Below are 25,179 nucleotides of genomic sequence, written 5' to 3'. Positions count from 1 at the left end.
ACATGTCCAAAGCCTTAAAGTAATCTAACACAACCTAGTATAAAAACAAAGTGAACAAACACCCTGCAGTAAGTGAGTAAATAGTAATAGCACATGTAAATAACATTGGAGACTTAGTTGACACTTGTGATCAGACCTATTGAGGTCGGCCGGCACATAGAGAGGTTTTACTTTAGAGATGGGATCATCCTGATTGGGTACACCTCCCGGTGGGAAGGCTTTTACACTTTTTTGATCAAAACAATGTCAGCTAAGTACCCTGTTATTTACATGTACTATTATTTACCTACTATAGGGTATTTATTTGTTTTTTATTCTAAGTTGTTTTTATTAATGGCCACAATGGGAATGTACACCTACACTTATATCAACATGTGTTCCAACTCATTTTTTTGGTGTTGCTTTATGTTATCTGAGAGCAGCATGATGTAGGGACAGAACCCCTGATTCCAGCGATGTGTCACTTAGTCTACAGAAGATCTGGCAGAGCTCGGTTGTTGAGATGTGAATAACTGGTCTACACCACAACTTTCTGTATACACTGTATAGTGACACAAAGCTGTATGAGACCAGAGTGATAACCACCTGCTGATAAAACACTGATTGTATTGAAACAGCAACAGGCAGCCTAGGAAGTGACGCATGAGTGGAATCAGGCTCCCTTTCTCTACACAATGGTGCTCTCAGATTATATAGCAAAATCCTGCTGGCAGCTCCATTAAGAGAGCAACTAGCCGATGATCATATGAATGTCCTTCCAGTAAGATGGGCCGGGTTATAGAACAATCTTCATCATTTGCCTGAGTGACCCATACGCATTCCACCTGTGCAGATCATCGGACAAAAAAAAATCCAACTGGGGTCTTGAACGATTATGAAAGTTCACCAGTCATTTGTCAACTGAAATGGTTAATTTTCATCTATCCAGTTGAAATCGGCCATTGCCATCCACTTTGATCAGCTTAGAGTTATATCCTCTGTCGGTGAGGAAATGACTTGTGTGCAAGAATGGGAATAAATTCAGTAGGACCCAGCAGGCGTCACGGCCGTGCTCGATGGATAATACCTGCACATCATTCCTACTGTCGGAAACACACAGATGTTTAGGATAATCACTGAGCTTCCAATCGGACAGGTCATTGTCTTATTGCCAGAAAACTGAGAACTAATCTTCTGGGTGTAGGTTCTGCCAGCAAACGTCTACAGATTGTCTTCTGTTCTAAAACGTTTTCTTTTTCTTTCTATTTTCAGTGTGGAGGCAGCGGAAGTGATTTACCCAGATGGGAAAAGTTACTTCTACCCAGTAAGAAATCATTTATTTTTACCCAAAAGTCAAATTTGTGACCATTGTGCGTATTCTGCTTTACTGCACTGCTGAGATATTCCAACAAATGGTCAGTGCAAAATGTTACTATAGTTTTTTTATGCTTGGGCTGCACTTAGTTATTTTCATGGACATAATGGTCATCAATGTATTCATGACTTGAGGGATTCCCATCCTTATTCTACGGACGACATCAATATTTCTGGACATGGGCTCAACATAAAATACAAAGTGTATATTATACTTAATGATCCCCAAACCTTTAACGTACGTCGGTTGCAAAGCTTTTATATTTTGCACTTTTACAACCTTATAAATACCAGCAAACCCTTTTCAATTATGTAATTATTGTAATCGTGCTATTTCCTATGTATAATAGGATAAGGGGACATTCAGAAATCCTGTGTGTATTTTGAGATCCTACCAGTAGGGGGCAGTAGGTTATTGGTAACATATCCCTTCTCGGTATACAGGAGCTGGCGTACAGGACGGAGACTCTGACTGCAGAGAAAATCAACAGCAAAATTGGGATCAGGTAAGATGTGAGGATCGTGTCCTGATTGGCCAGTCTAGTGACTGTACAATAGCCTACATCTATGTTCCCACATGTGGCATTTTCACAGTTTAATTCCATTTTTCTATGCCTGAAATGCAACCGTTTCCAAAATGCATCTATTGTGTGACTGCTGCAGACGGGAGCGGGGACCCCATTGTTTATCTTGGTGGGGTGCTTCGGGTTTACATCGTGTCAGTTTTTAGGAATGGTTCTACACGCTGCTCTTTCTTTTCTGTTTTAAAAACCAGTGGTGTCCAGATGGACCCTATAATATCGTATCCGGTCCCTCTGTTCTGGATACTAATTCCCTGTGTTTGTTCCTAAAATGAGGACGGGCATGTTTTACTGTTGTGGAGACTGTTATCCTAAATTCAGAATCTCCTATAGCAGAGGTCCCCAACTCCAGTCCTCAAGGCCCACCAACAGGTCATGTTTTCAGGATTTCCTTTGCATTGCACAGGTGATGCAATTATTACCTGGGCAAGACTAAGGAAATCCTGAAAACATGACCTGTTGGTGGGCCTTGAGGACTGGAGTTGGGGACCTCTGTCCTATAGTATGTAGAAAGGGGACTGGTGGAACCTCTGTGTCATTGCTCCATGAAGTGGTGCAATGTTTGTGGAATTACATTTTCTGACACATAATTACTACATGATCCAGAAATCCAACACTGACTCGTGGCTTTCTGCTGGTGCAGATCTGTGCCAGGATTAGCGCCATTGTGATATGAAGCTTGTTTCTGCTGCAGACTTTTGGCTGTGCAGTCAAAAAATGTGCGTTGCTGCTTCATTCATTGTCTATGGGACTACCGGCACTCCTGCTCCAACAGACTCCTAGAGAATGAACAGAGCAGCCGTGCAGATATTCAGCTGCAGCCCCATACAGTGGGAGACAATAGTTGGATATCCCCGACTCCTACCCCAATTTTGGTGTTTTCAGGAGTTGGATACCCCCTCGCTCCTCCCCCGATTTAGTAGTTATCATCTATTCTGTGGATAAGTGTTAATTTCTTCTTACTGGAAAACCTTTCTAATAATACAAGATTGTGCAGCCCAATTAATGTCCGCTGATAGAGCATAATCATATAGTTTTGTCATTTACATTTCCCCAGAGAGACCCCAGACAAGTTGGCTAAGCTACTCACCCGGATGTGTCTGAAATCTCATGTGTTAGAAGACGGAGCGCGGCTGGAGATTGAGGTCCCCCCTACGAGAGCGGACATTATTCATGCGTGTGACATTGTGGAGGATGCCGCTGTAGCTTATGGTTATAATAACATCAAAATGACCATCCCTAAAACTTACACCATTGCTAACCAGGTGAGTGCCCGAGGTCCTCTTCTACTGCAGACATGTCTGCTTTAGTAACTACCTCTATAAAATACCAATGCTGAAACGGTTTTATTATTACATTTCTGTTATTAGACAATGTAAGGCCTCATTCATACGTCCATGTTTAAATACTTACGTTAAAAAATGGTACCGTGTCATCATTGTTTGGTCCGTGTGTTCATTTTTACCATTAGTGTATGGTCCAAGTGCCTGTTTTTACCATCAGTGTGTCATCAGTGTTGGTTCGTGTGTTGCTGTTTACCATCAGTGTGTCATCAGGCCATGTGCACACGTTCAGTATTTTTCGTGTTTTTGTTCGCTATAAAAACGTGATAAAAACGCGAAAAAAACGCTTACATATGCCTCCTATTATTTAAAGTGTATTCCGCATTTCTTGTGCAAATGTTGCTTTTTTTTCCGCGAAAAAATCGCATTGCGGAAAAAAAAGCAACATGTTCATAAAATTTGTGGAATTGCGGGGATTCCGCACACCTAGGAGTGCATTGATCTACATACTTTCCGCATGGGGCTGTGCACACCATGCGGGAAGTAAGCAGATTATGTGCGGTTGGTACCCAGGGTGGAGGAGAGGAAACTCTACTCCGCGGACTGGGCACCATATAATTGGTAAAAAAAAAAGAATTAAAATAAAAAATAGTTATATACATAACCCTCTGATGGCTCCCACCTCTCATCGGTGCATGCTCTCTCTTCCATTCCTATAGATGCTCTGTGTGAAGGACCTGCGATGACGTCGCCGTCTTGTGATTGGTCGCGTGACCGCTCATGTGACCGCTCACGTGACCGTGACGTCATCGAAGATCCTGCACACACACAGCATCTATAGGAATGGACGCCGCTGAGGAGATCGGCTGTCTGCAGGGTGAGTATAACCATTTTTTTTATTATTTTTAAACATTCTATCTTTTACTATTGATGCGGCATAGGCTGCATCTATAGTAAAAAGTTGGTCACACTTGTCAAACACTATGTTTGACAAGTGTGACCAACCTGTCAGTCAGTTTTCCAAGCAATGCTACAGATCGCTTGGAAAACTTTAGCATTCTGCAAGCTAATTACGCTTGCAAAATGCTTAAATAAAACGCGAAAAAAACGGGGAAAAACGCAAAAAAAAAAAAAAAAATGCGGATTTCTTGCAGAAAATTTCCGGTTTTCTTCAGGAAATTTCTGCAAGAAATCCTGACGTGTGCACATACCCTCAGTGTATGATCTGGGAGTCTGTTTTTACCATCAGTGTGTCATCAGTGTGTGGTCTGTGTATTTGTTTTTACCATCAGTGTGTCATCAGTGTATGGTCTGTGTATTTGTTTTTACCATCAGTGTGTCATCCGTGTTGGTTTGTGTGTTGGTGTTTACCATCAGTGTGTCATCAGTGTGTGGTCCGTGTGTCTGTTTTTACCATCAGTGTATCATCACTGTATGGTCCGTGTGTTTCTTTTTACCATCCGTGTTGGTTTTTGTGTTGGTGTTTACCATCAGTGTGTCATCAGTGTTGGTTCGTGTGTCGGTTTTTACCTTCAGGGTATGTGCACACGTCAGGATTTCTTGCAGAAATTTTCCTGACAAAAACCAGACATTTCTGCCAGAAATCCGCATGCGTTTTGTCGCATTTTTTCACGCGTTTTTTGTGCGTTTTTCCCAAATGCTTAGAATTGCGGGAAAAACGCAGAAAATCTGCAAAAATAATGAACATTTTTTTACCGCGATGCGTTTTTTTTGCGGGAAAAAAACGCATCCATGTGCACAAAACATGCAGAATGCATTCTAAATGATAGAATGCATAATGTATGCTTTTTAAATGAGTTTTTATAGCGTTTTTAGCGTGAAAAACACGCGAAAAAACCTGAACGTGTGCACATGGCCTCAGTGTGTCATCAGTGTTGGTTCATGTGTCGGTTTTTACCTTTAGTGTGTCATCAGTGTATGTCTGTGTGCTTCTTTTTACCATCAGTGTGTCTTCAGTGTATGTCTGTGTGCTTCTTTTTACCATCAGTGTGTCTTCAGTGTATGTCTGTGTGCTTCTTTTTACCATCAGTGTGTCATCAGTGTATGTCTGTGTGCTTCTTTTTACCATCAGTGTGCCATCAGTGTATGTCTGTGTGCTTCTTTTTACCATCAGTGTGTCTTCAATGTATGTCTGTGTGCTTCTTTTTACCATCAGTGTGTCTTCAGTGTATGTCTGTGTGCTTCTTTTTACCATCAGTGTGTCATCAGTGTATGTCTGTGTGCTTCTTTTTACCATCAGTGTGTCATCAGTGTATGTCTGTGTGCTTCTTTTTACCATCAGTGTGTCTTCAGTGTATGTCTGTGTGCTTCTTTTTACCATCAGTGTGTCTTCAGTGTATGTCTGTGTGCTTCTTTTTACCATCAGTGTGTCATCAGTGTATGTCTGTGTGCTTCTTTTTACCATCAGTGTGCCATCAGTGTATGTCTGTGTGCTTCTTTTTACCATCAGTGTGTCTTCAATGTATGTCTGTGTGCTTCTTTTTACCATCAGTGTGTCTTCAGTGTATGTCTGTGTGCTTCTTTTTACCATCAGTGTGTCATCAGTGTATGTCTGTGTGCTTCTTTTTACCATCAGTGTGCCATCAGTGTATGTCTGTGTGCTTCTTTTTACCATCAGTGTGGTCCTCTGTGTTTTTCACGGATGGATAAATACATTACAGAGCTTCTCTTATACTTTGCAATGTTAAATACGAGCTGCGGGTCGTGGCCTGATGGTTGATGTGAACAGACGCATGAGCGGAGAGCTCACACTCATAATCCTGAGTATCCAGCCTGCACTGACAGGAAGTTGGTAAAACCTACACCTATCGGCTTCTAAGACACTCTGGTACCAGTGGGGAGCCGTTTCCGGGGGATTCGGTGGAGAATGACCTGTCAAAAAAGCCACACCAGCAAGTACGACAGTCAGCCCAACATGGCGCTGACTTGGAGGCCTGTCAGGGAGATAAGGTGTTGAAGACGCTTTGCCCGGATGTTGGAAGCTTCCTTGGCAGATCACTTTGAAGGTCAGATGGGAGAGGAACAGGAAGACGATCGCTCCTGATGCAGAGGTGGTGACGCAGCAGCAGCCATCTTCGATATCCAGTGAGGTAACTCGCACTGGCTCGGCCCTAATCACCGCAAACTCTACAGTGCAGGAACCCACAGTAAGAGATGTTTTATCTGCCGATAATTTATCCAACACAAACCTGGCCAGAGTCGCCCCTCATATAAGTGCTTTACAGGAAGGGACATTCAAAGGGCATATGAAAGACTCAAGGAAACAGAGGGAAGGATCAGCAATATTGTCTACGCAAAGTGATAGGGAAATGTACAAGCACAACATCAATGCCTTGTTCAATAAAATGGATTATCTAGAAGATAGACTCCATAGAAATAATGTCATAGGAGTCCCTGAGAGAGTGGAGGGTAAAAATCTGGATGAATTTGTAGAAACCTGGCTCATTGCAGCTTTTGGAAAAGAGGCACTGTCCCCTATGTTGGCAATAGAGGGGCTCATGGAGTGCCTTTCAGACCAATATTGCTGAGACGACTGCACTATAAAGACAGAGACATAATTCAGCATAAAGTATTGGACTGTCCCAGTCTGTCCATTGAAAACACAAAGGTGGCCATCTTCTCTGAATTCTCTGCGAAAGTGCAAAAATGCAGAGCCCAATTTACACAAAAAAAGCATACTCCTTAATGAGGTATCCGGGACGCTTAGGGGTCGCAGCCTTTGGAAAGGTGCTCATTCGTGACTCGCCTCGAGGCTGCTCAATGGCTCGACATCAATAACACCAAACGAAGAGCTGATTATTTCTATTTATCTGTAGTAGGAGTCAATACAGTTTGGTGGTTTTTGTATTGTGTCGCCATGATGTTCGTCCTTCGTTTTCGAAGATGACCATGACTTCAGGGTTAGAAGAGAATTAGTAGTTATGGGTCCGGAGGTGGCTGATGAGTCCAATCCGGGCCCTGAAGGTTTGCCAACATACTTGACACAAGGAAGCACATGTGGTCAGTACACCAGATTCTACTTGTGCCTTGCGTACAGCACACTTTCTTTTTGCGTCACAGATTTTCCTATCTTCAGCTGCACGTGCTCCTGAGGTGATCCTGCCCCGCCAACCTGGACGATCCAGGCCAAGCTCTTCCCATTCATTGGTGTTGACTTCCAGGTTTTTAAGTGATACTTTAAGGCAGTCTTCATAGCGCTTCTTCTGCCCCCCAACTGCTCGCTTTCCTTGGCACAGTTCTCTGTACAGCAGTTGTTTCGGTAGTCGGCTGTCAGGCATTCTGACCACATGTCCAGCCCATCTGGCTTGGACTTTCAGCAGGAGAGTGTAAACGCTGCAGAGCCCAGTTTGTTCCAGAATTGCCGTGTCCGGGACATTGTCTTGCCACCTGATGTGGAGGAGTCTGCGGAGGCAATTCATGTGGAAATGATTAAGCTGTTTAGCATGCCGGCTGTACACTGTCCAGGTCTCGCTAGCATAGAGAAGTGTGGTGAGGACCACCGCGCAGTAGACCTTCAGCTTGGTGGTAAGGCTGAGTCCCCTTCGTTCCCAGACGTTCTTACACAGTCTCCCGAAGGCGGCACTGGCTTTGGCGATTCTGTTATTAACCTCTGTTATTAACCTCAGCATCTATGGTTACTTCACAGGAAAGTGTGCTGCCTAAGTAGGTGAAGTTTTCGACTGCTTTGAGGTTTTGCTCCTTCACCGTGATACGTGGCTCCTTGTACAGTTTTCCTGGAACAGGTTGATACATGACTTTGGTTTTTCTAATGTCGCAATAGACCAACACAGGATGGTCCATCTCATAAAGCTCAATTAAACACGGGAAATGAGGATACAATATCTGGAAATGCAAATCTAATAACTGTTTTTCATTCTTATTGCCCGGATATATATGGCTGTGGGTTTCAAGGTAATGAGAAGGACCTGGGAAAATATCTAGGTAAAATAGAGATTCCTAATAGTGATGAGCGAGTATACTCGTTGCTAGGGTTTTCCCAAGAACGCTTGGGTGACCTCCGAGTATTTATGACTGCTTGGAGATTTAATTTTCATCACCTCAGCTGAATGATTTACAGCTAGTAGCCAGGCTGAGTACATGTGGGGGTTGCCTGGTTGCTAGGGAATTCCCACATGTAATCAAGCTGGCTACTAGCTGTAAGTCATTCAGCTGTGGCGATGAAAACTAAATCTCCGAGCAGTAACAAATACTCGGAGGTCACCCGAGCGTGCTCAGGAAAACCCGAGCAACGAGTGTATTCGCTCATCACTAATTCCTAAGTTTATGGCCGATAATAGGTCCCTTTTATGACTGGGGCTGAACTGGAGGAAGCCTTGCAATCCTTGTGTACTGAGAAGGCACCTGGCTCTGATGGATTACCATGTGAGTTTTACAAAAGATATAGTCATCTATGGATTCCTAATCTGTTAGAGACCTTCATCGATGCCCTACGTTCTGCTAAACTCTGAGTCGGCAATTGTAGTTTTCCTTTTAAAACCAGGAAAAGATCCTGGAAACTATGCCCTGAATCATAGCCCATTTCTCTTCTTTCAGTTGATCACAAAATGATACCAAAGGCTATGGCAAATAGATTATTGCAAATTATTACTGAAGTCATTCATCAAGACCACTAAGGCTTGATGTCAAGTAGATCCACAGCTTCAAAGTAGAAGATTATTCTTAAATTTATACAAATCAAATACAATAATTGGTCATTAGGCTATCCTTTCTCTTCATGCTGCCAGGCATTTGACAGTGTAGAGTGTAGATACTTATGGTCGGTCCTTAGACGATTAGGATTGGGCCCCATCTTCCTACCCTACATAGAACTTTTATATTATAAACCTCAAGCTAAAATAGGTTGCAGCGGCCTTCTTTCTGATCCGATCGCGTTGGGTAGTATCACACAACAGGGATGTCCTCTGGCTCCCCTCCTTTTTACAGTTGCTATTGACCTTTTAGGGTCACACAGGGCGTTTTTGCTGTTTTTATTTTTCTGCAGCAAAACCTGGTCTTGGCAGGAGAGAACCTGCGGCAAAAACGCAGGTTTTGGTGCGTTTTTGTTGTGTGTTTTTTCTCTTTGTCCATGCTAATGTCCATTGACTTTCTGCAGTAAAAACGCTGCAAATAATGATGCCTGCTTTTTTGCTGTGTTTTTTCAATACCCATTCAAGCCAATGGGTGAAAAACGCTGCAAAAACGCTGAAAGAAGTGACATGCTCTATGTCCAAAAAAGCAGCAAAGCACAAAATCCTGATGACACAAAAAAATCAGTGAGTGTGCATGAGATTTCTGAAATCTCATAGGCTTTGCTGGTACTGTAAAAAGCAGCTGAAAAGTATTATAAAAAAGCAGCAAATAAACACCCTGTGTGAACTTACCCTAAGTTTGCCTTTTACATGCCAGCCCAGATATAGTAGGGTTTAAGTATGATAATCTGGACAGATGGGTATCTCTATTGTTGCTTTATAGCTTTATATTGGAGACGTCCAGAGGTCAATTGACCCCAATATGAGTCGTTTGGAAAATGGTCAGGTCTCGCTATTAATTGGGACAAGTCGTTCTTATTACCAGTCGTCACCCTCCCAAGCTCTGCCTCGTTGGCTCACACCCAAATCCAAATTGTCAAGAAATTCTAGTACCTAGGAATAATTATTCCAAAAAGTCCTCAGGAATACATATCCATAAATGTATCTCCTCTACTGGAAAGGTTTTAAGCTGACAATAGGTGTATGGTGTAGACCTCCGCTATCAGCTGTGGGTAGAGGGAATCTACCAAAAATGATCTTAATGCCTCCACTTTTATATATTCTACATAATTCCCCCATCTTGATCTCTGCATTTTTTTTTCCAAAAAATTCACTTTCGCTCCCGTACATGGTAGAAAAATTTAACCCTGTACAAATGGGGATTTCACGAGTCGTATATCAAGCTATGAAGCACATTACAGCCAATGGATTTGCCCCTCACCTCCATTAAGACCCTCAGGTACTTAATAATAATAATTTTATTTATATAGCGGCAACATATTCCACAGCACTATACAATTATAGAGTTATAGGTACTTATGTTGTTGGGAAGAACTGGCTTATTTCTTCCCTTGAGAATATATATGAAACCCCTTTCTAAGTACATTTTCTTATAAGTGATGTTATGTTTATTGTGGTTAGTGTTTTCATTGACTTAAATCTTAATAAAAATGACTTGAAGCTTCTCTTATATTTTTGGTAGTTCTGATTAAGGAATAATTTGTAGTAACTTACAAGGAGTATGATTGTAATAAATGACTATTGAGCATGAGAATAAATCACGTACTGTAGATATTCTTCATCAAGTAAATGTAAGTTAAAGGTAAAGTTCCCCTGTTTAGCACCTGCCATACGGTTATAGTGATCGGCCTCTACTCTTTTTGTCGTTATCTCCAGCTTTCTATAAATAAGCTGACGGAGCTGCTGCGCCAGGACTTGGCTGCTGCCGGCTTTACTGAAGCGCTGACGTTCGCCTTGGTGAGCCCTCTCATTGCCAATTTCACATCTGCCCTTTGCCTTTTTAATACTTTGTGAAATGACCCTGACGCCTTCTCTGTGCTTTGTGCCCACAGTGTTCAGTTGATGATATTGCAGATAAACTGGGCATTCCTGTCTCTGCGACCAACGCAGCACATATTGCAAATCCCAAGACTGCAGAATTTCAGGTCAGTTGTGGGAATACTGAACATATAGTCCACCTGGATCACCTTTCTTCATAAAAAGAGGAAGGAATTGATGTGGGCAACCATATTTTCTCTCTTTTCTCCATTCTGGAGATATTAGCTTGTAATGTGTGGGTTGTAATTTATGTTCTAGTTCAACTGGGTGTTACCAGAGATAACTCCTGCATGAGGTTGACCAATCATAACCATGCATCTTCATGCACGGGAGAAAAGAACATGACCTCCTCGCTGATCTCTGCAGCTTCAGGGTATAGCTACAGCAGAGCTGAGTTATGTATCTCTACACAGTAGCTACAGAGATCCATGAGGAGAAGAGGGAGTGTTCTTTTCTCCCTTGTATGTTGCTCCCTGCTTATGATTGGCCAAGTTCATGCAGGAGAAGAAGTACACACCCCCAGAGGCAATTCTCTGGTAACGCCCAGTTGAACTATAACATAAATTGTAACTCAAACTTTAGAGGGATAAATATCGGCAGCAGATAGGAGAAATTAAAAAATACAAAAACTACGTTTTACTCAGTTATGCAGCCACTGTTCCATGATGTGGCCAGTTCATCAAGCTCAAACTCGTGAGTGGACTTCTTTGTTGCATGTATTATTGACTAAAAATAATTTCTTCAGTTGTGTTCCATTAAGAATTTTTTGTCTTGTATGGCTTCTCTGTTACACTGTCTGTTGGCTGAAGTGAGTGTGTGAGCCTGTTATTACAGTCTGACAGGGAGTTTGTGACTTTAGGGCTTTTCCTGAACTCCTTTTAGCTGATTTAAAGGAATCTGTCAGAAGGATGAAACCTCCTAATCCATCTAGATGGGCTTGTAGATCATAGGAAGCTGAATAAATTGATAACTTGTTATATGTAAGTCGATGTCTTATTCCAAAGAAATCCAAGTTTTTCTTAATATATAAATGAGCTCTTAAAATCTCTGGGAATTTGCCTCCAGGGCTTTTATTAAATGAAAGAGGGTGTTATCAGTGTGAGACATTTAATGACTGACAGTCTGATCTCCTGATTTCACAGCAGAGCTATGTGTGATTGCAACTAACACAGTACAGCAGAGCTGAACTTTGTCAAATTACAAACACATTTTCAGTGGTTGTCAGAGTGCTGTCAACTCGGCTATAGGGCTGCGTTTGACTACAATTAATACTTCTTCAACTTCCACCTAACTGGCAGCAAGTGTGGGCTTAAGGGGCATTACAGCAGAACGTTTCTTTGTCTTATTACAAACACATCTGCAGTTGTAGCTCTCTCGTAGTGCTGTCCGTTCTGCTCCAGAGCTGTGTATAATTACAACTAACAATTCTTCAGCTTCCATTACAGACAGCCAAGTGTGGGAGGAGGGCGGTACAGCTGAGCTGACAGCTCTGATACTAGAGCTGCAGCTGCAAATGTGTTTATAAGGAGACAAAGCTCCGTTTTGCTGTTGTGTGATAATTATAATCACACTAAGCCCTGCTATGGAATCAGGAGGGCAGACTGTCAGTCATATGTCTCACACTGGTAACACACCTCTTTCATTTAAAATAAGCTGTGGAGGTAGATTCTCAGGGAGATCTGTGTCTGCCCTATTCTTAAGAGTGCACTTACAAAATAAGAAAAATGTGGATTTATCTAGAGTATGGCTATTTTGCTCAAAGCACCACTTTATTCAACGTTTTATTATCAAATAAGGTGCATTTAGGAGATTTGTAGGCCTGTCATAGACACATTCTCTACCAAATATCTGCACAATTTACTTTTTAGCAGAATAATCTAAAAATCTGGAACAAAATACATAAGTAACAGAAGCCTATTTTGCGGCAGAATCATCATAAAATCCACATGAAAATTATAATTGCCACTTCTAAACCATCTGAATGACTCTAAAGCCTGCCTCCGCATGGTCTCTCAGCAATGCTTATTTGTATTTCTAGCCTCTGTTGCCCCTATAGTCATGACTGTCTTCATAGAAAACATTATATTATTCATATATGAAACAGTAATTTAATCTTCCAGAAAGGGAAGTTGTCAGTAAGCTCAACCCACCCAAACCGCAATTGTGGGCATGCAGGTCTTTGAAATGTAAATCCATCAACGCTTTTATATCTTCTATCTGTTGCTGCATTCCTAAGCCACTCCTTCCCGAGCTTATTTCCCTGCTCAGCAGCAGCCTCTTTAGCTAGATTGTTAGCTCACTGTCTAGTGACGTCAGACATCAGGCAAGAAAATCAGACAGTGAGCTAAAGAAGCCGGTGCTTGGTGGGGAAACAACATCCGGAGGCAGTGGATCCTTAACTGCTTAGTCAAGCCCAGACCACTTAACACCTTGTTTGCTTATGAATGAAAATTCTGCTTTCTCGGGAAAGGAGCAACAGATTGAAGATATTAAAGTGTTGATGGATTTACATTTCAAATACTTGCGTGCCCATATATACAGTTTGTGGGGTTGATCTTACTGACTGATTCCCTTAAAAAAATCAAACAAAAAAAAAAAATCCACATTACTGATGTCACAGGTGGAGGCGTGGAGTGCAGTGGCATAACAAGGGGTGCAGACCTTATAAATAGACCCAGAGCTGGCAGGTAAAATTACTGGCTTGTCTTACTTTATTGTGATCCAGTGAGTGACGTCACCGCCGGCATTGTGGGGAGTCGGTGTCTGCACCGTGGTGATATCTACTTCAGAGGGGGAAATGCACACGTGTGTTATGGTGGACGTGGTGACGTCACAGAATATGTGGTGGTGTTAAGTGATGACGTCTCAGGTGGGCTCTGGCAGTCAGTGACCACCTGTAAATTGAGCTTTTTTTCTTCCCCTTTAAACAGTGTGTTTGGTTTAATTTCTCTTATTCTGGGTTTGCAGTGCTCTTAAATAGCACATCTGTCATTCACCCCCCGCAGGTCCAGTGACACCTCTTCTCCGTTGCTCCTGCTTTCTTTGTTTACAGACTACAGCTCACGTGACCGCTGCAGCCAATCACTGGTCTTAACAGCTCTGCAGATACGGACTGCATGAGCCGCTGAGCCCAGTGATTTGGCTGCAGTGGACAGTCATTTAGTCGCCCGTTATCAAAGACGGGGGTAGTAGCCGAGAGGCCTCTCTGGACCTGCGGAGAGTGAGACACCACCGAATTTGTTAGTTTAGACATTTGGAAGCCTGTATTAGAAAGGGGCAATAAATCTGATGACGCCCCTAAAATACGAACTGGTTCTGTAGACACGTATTGTGGTTTTCCAATTGCAGAGCACGTTACATGTTCTGCAGATTTCGATTTAAAGCCCTTTTGTAGGTCCTTACATCCTGACCATTGCCCCGTGTGAGCATGTCTTCCAGCAGTATCTTTTCATGTGGGCCTGAAAGTCCTTGTCGGTCAGCAGCACAGCCATTTGTCATATAAATGTCGGAACATAGAAATGCTTGTAGATTAGCTGAGCCTGGACTTAGCGCTGTACTGTGATTATAAGGGACCTTTCTAGCTTTTACTTAGGAAATATCTGTCCATGAGTTTCTTTAGCTGACTGGGACGGGAATGGGGTCCGTCAATCCCTTGTTCCTGTTGGTATCTGACCAGCAGTGAGTGAAGATGTGGTCGCACAGGAGCCGTCTCTCCAGTCATTAGACTGGGGCTCCTGATACAGCCGCGAGCGCCGACACCTGCGCAGCCACCACTGCCCTCACCGCTGGTCAGATGCCAGGAGATTTGGGCACCTGCATCTCTCAGACATTTATGCCATAGCCTTTAGATAGACTATCAATGTCTTTCCTTTAAGCTAATTTCCAGCTGAGGTTCTTTGTGTTTCACCTCTGCCTTCTCTCTTTCCTCAGGTGGCTCGCACATCTTTACTGCCCGGCTTGTTGAAAACTATTGCGGCCAACCGCAAAATGCCACTCCCGTTAAAACTTTTTGAAATATCTGACGTGGTGACAAAGGACAACTGTAAAGGTAATGCCTACTACCCAGTGAACTCTCCGGCGTCCCAACACGTGTATATAGTGGGGCGCTTTATGTGGCCAGAATCGGGCTGATATTTGGGGACAGGTGTCGTATGGTGTCAGTGGTAGACCACGGAGAATAATAAGAGCGCCATCATGTCACGGATTTGTCAGACAAGTGTTATTAGAGCAGTCGCCTGTTACTGTCCAAACTATGTAGGCTGCGGAGTACAGATGGAAGGCATGTCTTCACATCAGGGTTTAGAGTTTCGTTGTTGAGCCTGGTCAGCGGTCTAGTTTTAAAAGAGGTTTCCAGGGTTAAGACCTTGATGATCTATCCTTAGGATGGGCCCTCAAGATCTGATCTGTGGGGACTCACACCCGCTACCCCCCTTTAATCGTTGTTTATTCGGTCGTCCATGACAGCACTACGGAGAGAGGGGATCCGCCCTTCAGGAACAGGAAACCTACAGATACATAAGGGCGGCACCTCTCCCACGCATCAGTTGGTTTCCTGTTCCTGGAGGACAGGATTCCCTACAGATTTTCTTCAGTCATCTATCAAGCACCCAGGCCGTCTGTCCGACCCAGGTAGCGAGGGGGTCTCCTACCTCGGGCAGTGCGGGTCCCTGGAAGCGCCACGGTGGGCCCGGGTAGGGCTCCACGTCAGTGAGCGGTGCAGAGGGGAGCAGCGTCCGGAGGAGGTCTGTCTCTGGGGTCAGTGAGGTGAGTATGTCGTAAGAAGGATCTGGACCGACCCCCCAGTGATCCGGTACCTACCGCTACTGCCTGGGTAAGAGATCTTCGTGAATGTACCCTGATGCAGTCTTTTCCTATGTTTATTTCCGTAGGGGAAAAAAAGCGCTGGTAAATCCAAAAACAAGGAGTGCGCGCTATGCGCTTGCCCTTTGTCAGACGCCTACCCTAAAAGACTTTGTCAGTCGTGTGTGCGGCAGGAAATAGTTGAATAGGATACTGTATAGCGGTAGCACCGGATAAGTGACATAGCCTTTTCTCCGCTCCCATAGGTGGCGGAGGAGTCTTCCGATTTCACTTCAAATCTTAGGGAGATTATCAGGAAGGAGGTGAAGGGTTCCCTGAAATCCCTATCCCGGGCAGAGCCTTCCAAGAGAAGAAGGGAGCCTAGCGCCTCAAATTCAGATTCGTCCGCTGGCCCAAGTAGGGAGATTGATTCAGACGCCTCTGTCTCCTCAGCGTCCTCTTCGGAAGAAGAGTCTAACCGTTTCTGTTTCCCGTTGGACCAAATGGACAAACTAATTAAATCAGTTAGATCCACCATGGGGGGGGCGGACGAAAGGCCAGAACGTTCAACGCAGGACCTAATGTTTGGCCGTCTAGACCCTAAAAAACGTAGGACTTTTCCGCTCAATGACAAGGTGCAGAACCTCATCAAAAGAGAATGGAAGAAGCCAGAGAAAAAAGGCTCTTTTCCACCGGCCTTTAAATGAAGATACCCCTTTGAGGACCCCATGGTGAACACCTGGGATAAGGCGCCAAAATTAGACACGGCGGTGTCTAAGGCATCTAAGAGATCATCTATCCCCTTGGATGACATGGCTTCCCTAAAGGATCCTCTAGATAAAAAGGCTGACTTGTTCCTTAAAGGGACATGGGAGATGTCGGCTGGTGCCTTGAGACCTGCTGTGGCTGCGACATGCGCAGCTAGATCGATGATGGTCTGGCTGGATCAGCTAGGGTCTAAATTGGAAGAAGGTGTTTCCAGAGATTCCATGTTGAAATTCCTGCCAACAATCCAAAATGCTGCTACCTTTCTCGCAGACGCTTCTGCGGATTCGGCAAGAATGGCGGCTAGAGCGGCAGGATTATCGAACGCAGCACGCAGGGCCCTATGGCTGAAATGTTGGCCGGGTGACCTTCAATCCAGATCTCGTCTGTGCTCTATCCCATGCGAAGGGGAATACCTGTTTGGGCCAGTCCTAGATGAGCTGCTAGAGAAAGCCGGAGATGAGAAGAAGAAGTTTCCTAATCTACCAACTACTTCTTACAGGCGCCCCTTCGCAGGGAAAAGATTCTTTCGGAAAAGACCAGCCAGAGACCAGAGCAGATGGGACGATAAAAAGAAGAGAGGTACTGGGTTCATGTTTGGTGGAGGACGTCAGGAGCCACCCTGTGAAATCAAAAAACCACCCCAATGACTAGTCGCCCCGGTGGGAGGTAGACTATCTGCCTTCTACCCGGCCTGGTCCAAGGTCTCCAGTAGTGATTGGATTTTGGGGTTGATAGCTACGGGTCTGCGGCTAGAATTCTCCTCTATCCCTCAGAACTTCTTCAGAATCACCCCTTTCAGATCCTCTCCAGCGGAACAGGCGGCCCTGGAAGCGGAAGTTCACGATCTGCTCAATAAAAATGTCCTATCTGAGGTTCCGGAAGGAGAACAGGGTAGTGGATTCTACTCTCCTCTATTCCTAATAAGTAAACCAGACGGCTCCTTCAGAACAATCATTAACCTTAGAGCGCTGAATAATTTTCTGACCGTTCAACCATTTAAAATGGAAACTATAAACACCGCAATAAAGCTGCTGTTTAAAAACTGCTTTATGGTAGTATTGGATTTGAAGGACGCCTATTACCATATCCCTATTTATGCAGGTCACCAACGATACCTGAGGGTGGCGGTACGGTTGGATGGGGTAGTAAAACACTTCCAGTATAGGGCCCTTCCCTTTGGGATTTCGGTCGCCCCTCGGGTATTTACCAAAGTAATGGCGGAAGTTATGGCACACCTGCATGAGTCCAACATTCTAATAATCCCCTACCTGGACGATCTCCTTATCGTAGGTAAAACGGCGGATCACTGTCTGGAACAGTTACATAAAGTGATGTCGGCTCTGGAGCGTCTGGGGTGGATGCTAAACGTTAAAAAATCACGGTTACAGCCCATGACTGTGCAGCGATTTTTAGGCCTGACCCTGGATTCCCAGGTTCAGGAATGCCGTTTGCCTCAAGAAAAAATTAATCGCCTGCACCTTCAGGTGCTGAATGCCTCAAAAAACCCCACCATGTCCCTATGAAAAGCCATGTCTCTGCTAGGCTCTCTCTCGTCCTGTATTCCAGCGGTCCGATGGGCTCAGTATCATACGAGGATACTTTAGGGCGAGGTGCTGTTACATCAAAAAAGGTTGGGGGGATGTCTGGAGAGCCTGCTGACCCTATCCCAAGACGCTATTGTATCCCTCGGGTGGTGGTTAGATCAAGAGAATCTGTCCACAGGGGTCCCCTGGGAATATAATATAACTCGTATTGTCACCTCGGATGCTAGCCCTTCTGGGTGGGGGGCTCACATGGGGGATACATTGGTCCAGGGGCTTTGGGATCGTGATCAGATGGAAATGTCTTCCAATCTAAAGGAGTTAACGGCTGTGGAACAGGCGGTTAAAACACTCCTTGTCTATCTACAGGGCCACCACGTGCGGGTATTCTCGGACAATCGAGTCACAGTGGCATACATAAATCACCAAGGCGGGACTCGTTCCGGATCCCTGATGTGTGTAGCAGATCGTCTGTTTCATCTAGCAGAGCAACATCTTCTCTCGTTGACGGCTCTACACATAAAAGGGGCAGAAAACACTACAGCGGATTTCTTAAGTCGCAACACATTAAGGCAGGGAGAGTGGTCCCTGAACGGCACCATCTTCGACCTTATCGTGGAAAGGTGGGGACAACCAGAGGTAGACCTGTTTGCCACAAAAGAAAACAGGAAAGTGGCACAATTCTGCTCTCTGAACCCCAGAGAAAATCCCCTGTCAGTAGACGCCCTCCTCATAAACTGGGACTTCAGGCTATCCTACGCCTTTCCTCCCCTGTCTCTACTTCCTCTGGTCGTGAGGAAAATCAGGAAGGACAGAGCCACAGTAATATTAATTGCCCCCTTCTGGCCCAGAAGGACGTGGTTTCCATGCCTGAGGGCTATGTCGATGTCCGATCCATGGGTCTTGCCAGACATCCCGGATCTCCTATCCCAGGGCCCAGTCTACCATCCTCGAGCGGTTGGCCTTCATCTGACGGCGTGGATTTTGAGCGGGCGCTGCTAAAAGATAGGGGGTTCTCGCCGGCCCTCATTAACACGCTGCTGAAAAGCAGGAAAGTGATAACCACAAAAATCTATGTCAGAATCTGGAAGAGATTTCTTCAGAACTCGGGGGTAATAGCTGGTCAGTCAATACCAATAGACCAGATTTTGGAATTCTTACAGAAGGGGTTAGATATGGGGTTATCCCCAAATACTCTTAAAGTGCAGGTATCAGCCTTGGGGGCCCTCTTTGGCTGCAACATTGCTGAGAATCACTGGGTCAGCAGATTCATCAGGGCAACAAAACGGTCTAGGCCAATTGTGAAGAATAGAGTCATGCCTTGGGACCTGAACCTAGTCCTCTCAGCCTTGACAGAGGCCCCATTTGAGCCAATTACTTCAGCCTCTATTAAAAATGTATCTCTTAACCCCTTCGCGACACGCGCCGTACTAGTACTGCGCTGCCGGCACTGCATTAGTGCCAGCAGCAGTACTAGTACGGCGCACCGATCACCGCGGTCTCGCGCTGAGCGCCGCGGTGATCGGGTGCGGGTGTCAGCTGTATATGACAGCTGACACCCCGCAGCAATGCCCACGATCGGCGCTATCGCCGATCGCGGGCATTTAACCCCTCTGATGCCGCTGTCAGTAGTGACAGCGGCATAGAGGGGGATCGCGCAGGGACGGGGGCTCCCTGCGCTCTCCCACCGGAGCAACGCAATGAGATCGCGTTGCTCCGGTGACCCGGAAGGAGTCCCCGGATCCAAGATGGCCGCCGGACTCCTTCCGGGTCATGAAGTGACCTGGCTAGCCGGCGCCTGCTGAGAGCAGGCGCTGGAAAGCCAGGTAAGCTGCCTGTCAGATCGTTGATCTGACAGTGTGCTATGCACAGTGTCAGATCAACGATCTGATCTAATACAGAGATGTCCCACCCTGGGACAATGTTAGAAAGTAAAAAAAAAAAAAAATAGAATGTGTAAAAAAAAATAAAAAAAAATCCCCAAATAAAAAAAAAAAAAACATTTCCCAATAAATCCATTTATTTATGTAAAAAAAAAAACAAAACAATAAATGTACACATATTTGGTATCGCCGCGTCCGTAACGACCCGCTCTATAAAACTATCCCACTAGTTAACCCCTTCAGTGAACACCGCAAAAAAAAAAAAAACAAGGCAAAAAACAACGCTTTATTATCATACAGGCGAACAAAAAGTGGAATAACACGCGATCAAAACGACGGATATAAATAACCATGGTACCGCTGAAAACGTCATCTTGTCCCGCAAAAAAAAAGCCGCCATACAGCATCATCAGCAGAAAAATAAAAAAGTTATAGCTCTCAGAATAATGCGATGCAAAAACAATTATTTTTTTATATAAAATAGTTTTTATTGTGTAAAAGCGCCAAAACATAAAAAAAATTACATAAATGAGGTATCGCTGTAATCGTACTGACCCGAAGAATAAAACTGCTTTATCCATTTTACCACACGTGGAACGGTATAAACGCCTACCCCAAAAGAAATTCATGAATAGCTGGTTTTTGTTCATTCCGCCTCCCAAAAATCGGAATAAAAAGCGATCAAAAAATGTCATCTGCCCGAAAATGTTACCAATAAAAACGTCAACTCGTCCCGCAAAAAACAAGACCTCATATGACTCTGTGGGCCAAAATATGGATAAATTATAGCTCTCAAAATGTGGTGATGCAAAAACTATTTTTTGCAATAAAAAGCGTCTTTTAGTGTGTGACAGCTGCCAATCATAAAAATCCGCCAAAAAAAACGCTATAAAAGTAAATCAAACCCCCCTTCATCACCCCCTTAGTTAGGGAAAAATAATAAAATGTAAAAAAATGTATTTATTTCCATTTTCCCATTAGTGCTAGGGCTAGGGTTAGGGCTAGGGCTAGGGTTAGGGTTGGGGTTAGGGTTTCAGTTATAATTGGGGGTTTCCACTGTTTAGGCACATCAGGGGCTCTCCAAACGCGACATGGCGTCCGATCTCAATTCCAGCCAATTCTGCTTTGAAAAAGTAAAACAGGGCTCCTTCCCTTCCGAGTTCTCCTGTGTGCCCAAACAGTGGTTCCCCCCAACATATGGGGTATCAGCGTTCTCAGGACAAGTTGGACAACAACTTTTGGGGTCCAATTTGTCCTGTTACCCTTGGGAAAATAAAAACATAGGGGATAAAATATCATTTTCGTGGAAAAAAAAATATTTTTTATTTTCACGGCTCTGCGTTATAAACTGTAGTGAAACACTTGTTGGTTCAAAGCTCTCACAACACATCTAGATAAGTTCCTTGGGGGGTCTAGTTTCCAATATGGGGTCACTTGTGGGGGGTTTCTACTGTTTAGGTACATCAGGGGCTCTGCAAATGCAACATGACACCTGCAGTCCATTCCATCTAAGTCTGCATTTCAAACGGTGCTCCTTCCCTTCCGAGCTCTGCCATGCACTCAAACAGTGGTTCCCCCCAACATGTGGGGTATCAGCGTACTCAGGACAAATTGGACAATAACATTTGTGGTCCAATTTCTCCTGTTACCCTTGGGGAAAAAAAATTGCGGGCTAAAACATCATTTTGTGGAAAGAAAAAATGATTTTTTAATTTTCACAATGCTACATTCTAAACTTTAGTGAAACAATTGGGGGTTAAAAGTGCTCACCACACATCTAGATAAGTTCCTTAGGGGGTCTTCTTTCCAAAATGGGGTCACTTGTGGGGGGTTTCCACTGTTAAGGCACGTCAGGGGCTCTCCAAATGCGACATGGCGTCCGATCTCAATTCCAGCCAATTTTGCATTGAAAAGTCAAATGGCACTCCTTCCCTTCCGAGCTCTGCCATGCGCTCAAACAGTGGTTTATCCCCATATATGAAGTATCGACGTACTCAGGACAAATTGCACAACAACTTTTGGGGTCCAATTTATCCTTTTACCCTTGGGAAAATAAAAAATTTGGGGCAAAAAGATCATTTTTTGTGAAAATTAATAAAAAAATTTTTTTTACGGCTCTACATTATAAACTTCTGTGAAGCACTTGGAGGTTCAAAGTGCTCACCACACATCTAGATAAGTTCCTTAGGGGGTCTACTTTCCAAAATGGTGTCACCTGTGGGGGTTTCCACTGTTTAGGCACATCAGGGGCTCTCCAATCATGACATGGGCTCCGATCTCAATTCCAGCAAATCTTGCATTGAAAAGTCAAATAGCGCTCCTTCCCTTCCGAGCTCTGCCATGTGCCCAAACAGTGGTTTACCCCCACATATGGGGTATCGGCGTACTCAGGACAAATTGTACAACGACTTTTGTGGTCCAATTTCTCCTGTTACCCTTGGTAAAATGAAACAAATTGGACCTGAAGTAAAAATTTTGTGAAAAAAAAGTTAAATGTTCAATTTTTTTAAACATTCAAAAAATTCCTGTGAAGCACCTGAAGGGTTAATAAACTTTTTGAATGTGGTTTTGAGTACCTTGAGGGGTGCAGTTTTTAGAATGGTGTCACTTTTGGGCATTTTCTGTCATATAGACCCCTCAAAGTCACTTCAAGTGTGAGGTGGTCCGTAAAAAAATGGTTTTGCAAATTTTGTTGCAAAAATGAGAAATCGCTGGTCAACTTTTAACCCTTATAACGTCCTAACAAAAAAAAATTATGTTTCCAAAATTGTGCTGATGTAAAGCAGACATGTGGGAAATGTTGTTTATTAACTATATTATGTGATATAACTCTCTAATTTAAGGGCATAAAAACTAAGAGTTTGAAAATTGCTAAATTTTCATAATTTCCGACAAATTTTTGTTTTTTTCACAAATAAATGCAAGTCATATCGAAGAAGTTTTACCACTATCATGAAGTACAATATGTCACGAGAAAACAGTGTCAGAATCACCAGGATCCGTTGAAGCGTTTCAGAGTTATAACCTCATAAAGTGACAATGGTCAGAATTGTAAAAATTGGCCCTGTCACTTAGGTGAAAACAGGCTTTGGGGTGAAGGGGTTAAGGTAGCCTTCCTGGTGGCCATAACATCGGCGCGTAGGATAGGCGACATCCAGGCATTATCCAGGGTTCCTCCTTACATGCAGCTTAGGGATGATAGAGTGATACTATCCCCTGATCCAGTATATCTCCCTAAAGTAGTGTCCAGTTTCCACAGAACACAGGAAATAGTTCTTCCATCTTTCCTCCCCAATCCTACTAACGATAAGGAAAGGAAGTTACACACTTTAGATGTAAGAAGATGTATCCTGGAATATCTAGCAGTAACTGATCCCTGGAAGATAGATAACGCCCTATTCGTGTCCTATCAGGGTAGTAGGAAAGGGCATAGAGCATCGAAATCTACTTTAGCTAGATGGATCAGGGAGGCTATCTCGCTGGCATACATATCAAAGGGCAAGCCGGCGCCTGAAGGTCTTAAAGCACATTCCACTAGAGCTATGGCGGCTTCGTGGGCGGAAAGATTGGAGGTGTCGATCGACCAAATTTGTAAGGCTGCTACTTGGTCTTCCCAAAACACGGTCTATAACCACTATAGATTGAACCTGGGTGCCTCTTCTGACCTCTCTTTTGGTGTAAGGGTGCTGCAAGCTGTAGTCCCTCCTTAGTTAGTTACTCTCTGTAATTCTCTCCGTAGTGCTGTCATGGACGACCGATAAAGTCTTAGTTACTCACCGGTTAACGGTGTTTTTCGGAGTCCATGACAGCACCTGTACATACCCTCCTGTCTTCTTAAGTTCTGGGTGTACACCTCTTCCTTTGTTTATATATAATTCACGGGTAGTGAATAGTTAGTTATTGTATTATTGTTTATTATGTATGCTATTAACCTTGGTGGTCCTCTTGTGCTCTGTAAACCAACTGATGCGTGGGAGAGGTGCCGCCCTTATGTATCTGTAGGTTTCCTGTTCCTGAAGGGCGGATCCCCTCTCTCCGTAGTGCTGTCATGGACTCCGAAAAACACCGTTAACCGGTGAGTAACTAAGACTTTTCGGCTCAGGCAGTAGCCAGATGTATTGGACCCCCATGGATCAGATATTGATGACCTTCCTAGGAATATGTCATCCAAACCCTGGAAAAACTCTAGTAGTGATGAGCGAGTGTGCACGGATAGGTGTTATCCCATGCTCGTGCGTAAATAGAGTATCTTCGGCGTGCTCGAATACTATGTTCAAGTCACCGTGGCTGCCCGTCTCGTGGCTGCCCGTCTTGTAGCTGTTCGACAGCCGCATCACATGCAGGGTCTGCCTAATAAACAGGTCATCCCTGCATGTGCCGCCACGTTGGCTCGAACATATATTAATGGAGCACCCCAAAGATAGATGAGTTGCTAGATAACTGCTCAGACCTGATCACCAGAACAGGGGGTCTCATGTCTCCTTATAAATAGAGCGCTGGTCACACTTGTGTGCTGTCACTCCATAGGACTGACGTAGATAGTGGAGGATTGCGCTTGGTCATCTTCGTCACTCCGGTAGACACTGGATAGATTGGCAGGGCACATGTGTTGTCACCTCTCCATTTAATCAAGGACAGCGTTCAGGTAGTGGGAGACAAGTTATAACTGGAATTACCACTTTAATGATCAGTGTGGGTGTAATGTCTTCCTGCATGGAGCAATGGTTGTATATACCTGATCCCACTCTATATGAAGTCTATAGGACTGGCAGAAAGCTGAGGAGGGCACTCTGATACTTTGGGCCTATTTCATACATCAGTCATTTATACCATACTGCAGAAAAAGAACCATTTCTCATCACTGTGTAATCCGTGTGCCAGCGTTCATCTTCCTGCGGAGGCTTCTCCGGTGGCTTTCACCCCATGCTGTAAGTATAGAGAGTGCCAGATTACCAGTGGAAGCCGCCCAACGAATGAGCGTTTTACTTCTTTTAAGTGTTTCTGGGTTTTTGGACCCTGAAGTGGCTAGAAGGAGTGACATGGGGCGGATCGTGCACAGCAAGGTCGTTTTGACATTGCTGTACAATGTGTTCATTTTCTGAGGCTGTTCTTCAGTGTTTTTTTTGGTGGATTTCAGTTGGAATCTGTCTGAAAAAGATGCTGTGTGCACAGAGCCTCATGGGTAAATGAAAATAATGGACTGACGGACAGCAGGAATGAAAGCGGCAGTGTGAAGAAGCAGATGCTAATATTCAGCTCCCAGCAGTCTCTTTACCTTTGCTGGCTGATAGGTAGCTGCACTTCCTAAGTCATTGGTGTACATAACTGATTTTCATGTCATCTGGTCTTACCACGGCTTACCA

General features: G+C 44.2%; 1 protein-coding gene across 1 annotated transcript in view; it reads left to right on the top strand.

Annotated features, from left to right (window-relative positions):
- FARSB (phenylalanyl-tRNA synthetase subunit beta) overlaps positions 1–25,179 on the top strand; it is an 86,285-nt gene that overhangs the window by 13,550 nt on the left and 47,556 nt on the right. The window contains exons 10-15 of the mRNA XM_069727662.1: positions 1,252–1,303; positions 1,798–1,859; positions 2,992–3,199; positions 10,663–10,743; positions 10,839–10,931; positions 14,755–14,872. Coding sequence (XP_069583763.1) covers positions 1,252–1,303; positions 1,798–1,859; positions 2,992–3,199; positions 10,663–10,743; positions 10,839–10,931; positions 14,755–14,872 — 614 coding nt within the window. The remainder of the gene's footprint in view (positions 1–1,251; positions 1,304–1,797; positions 1,860–2,991; positions 3,200–10,662; positions 10,744–10,838; positions 10,932–14,754; positions 14,873–25,179) is intronic.

The sequence above is a fragment of the Ranitomeya imitator genome, chromosome 5, assembly GCF_032444005.1.
Source record: "Ranitomeya imitator isolate aRanImi1 chromosome 5, aRanImi1.pri, whole genome shotgun sequence".
NCBI classification, from domain to species: Eukaryota; Metazoa; Chordata; class Amphibia; order Anura; family Dendrobatidae; genus Ranitomeya; species Ranitomeya imitator.
The sequence above is the reverse complement of the archived record's forward strand: the minus strand, read 5'-3'. Positions and strand labels throughout refer to the sequence as shown.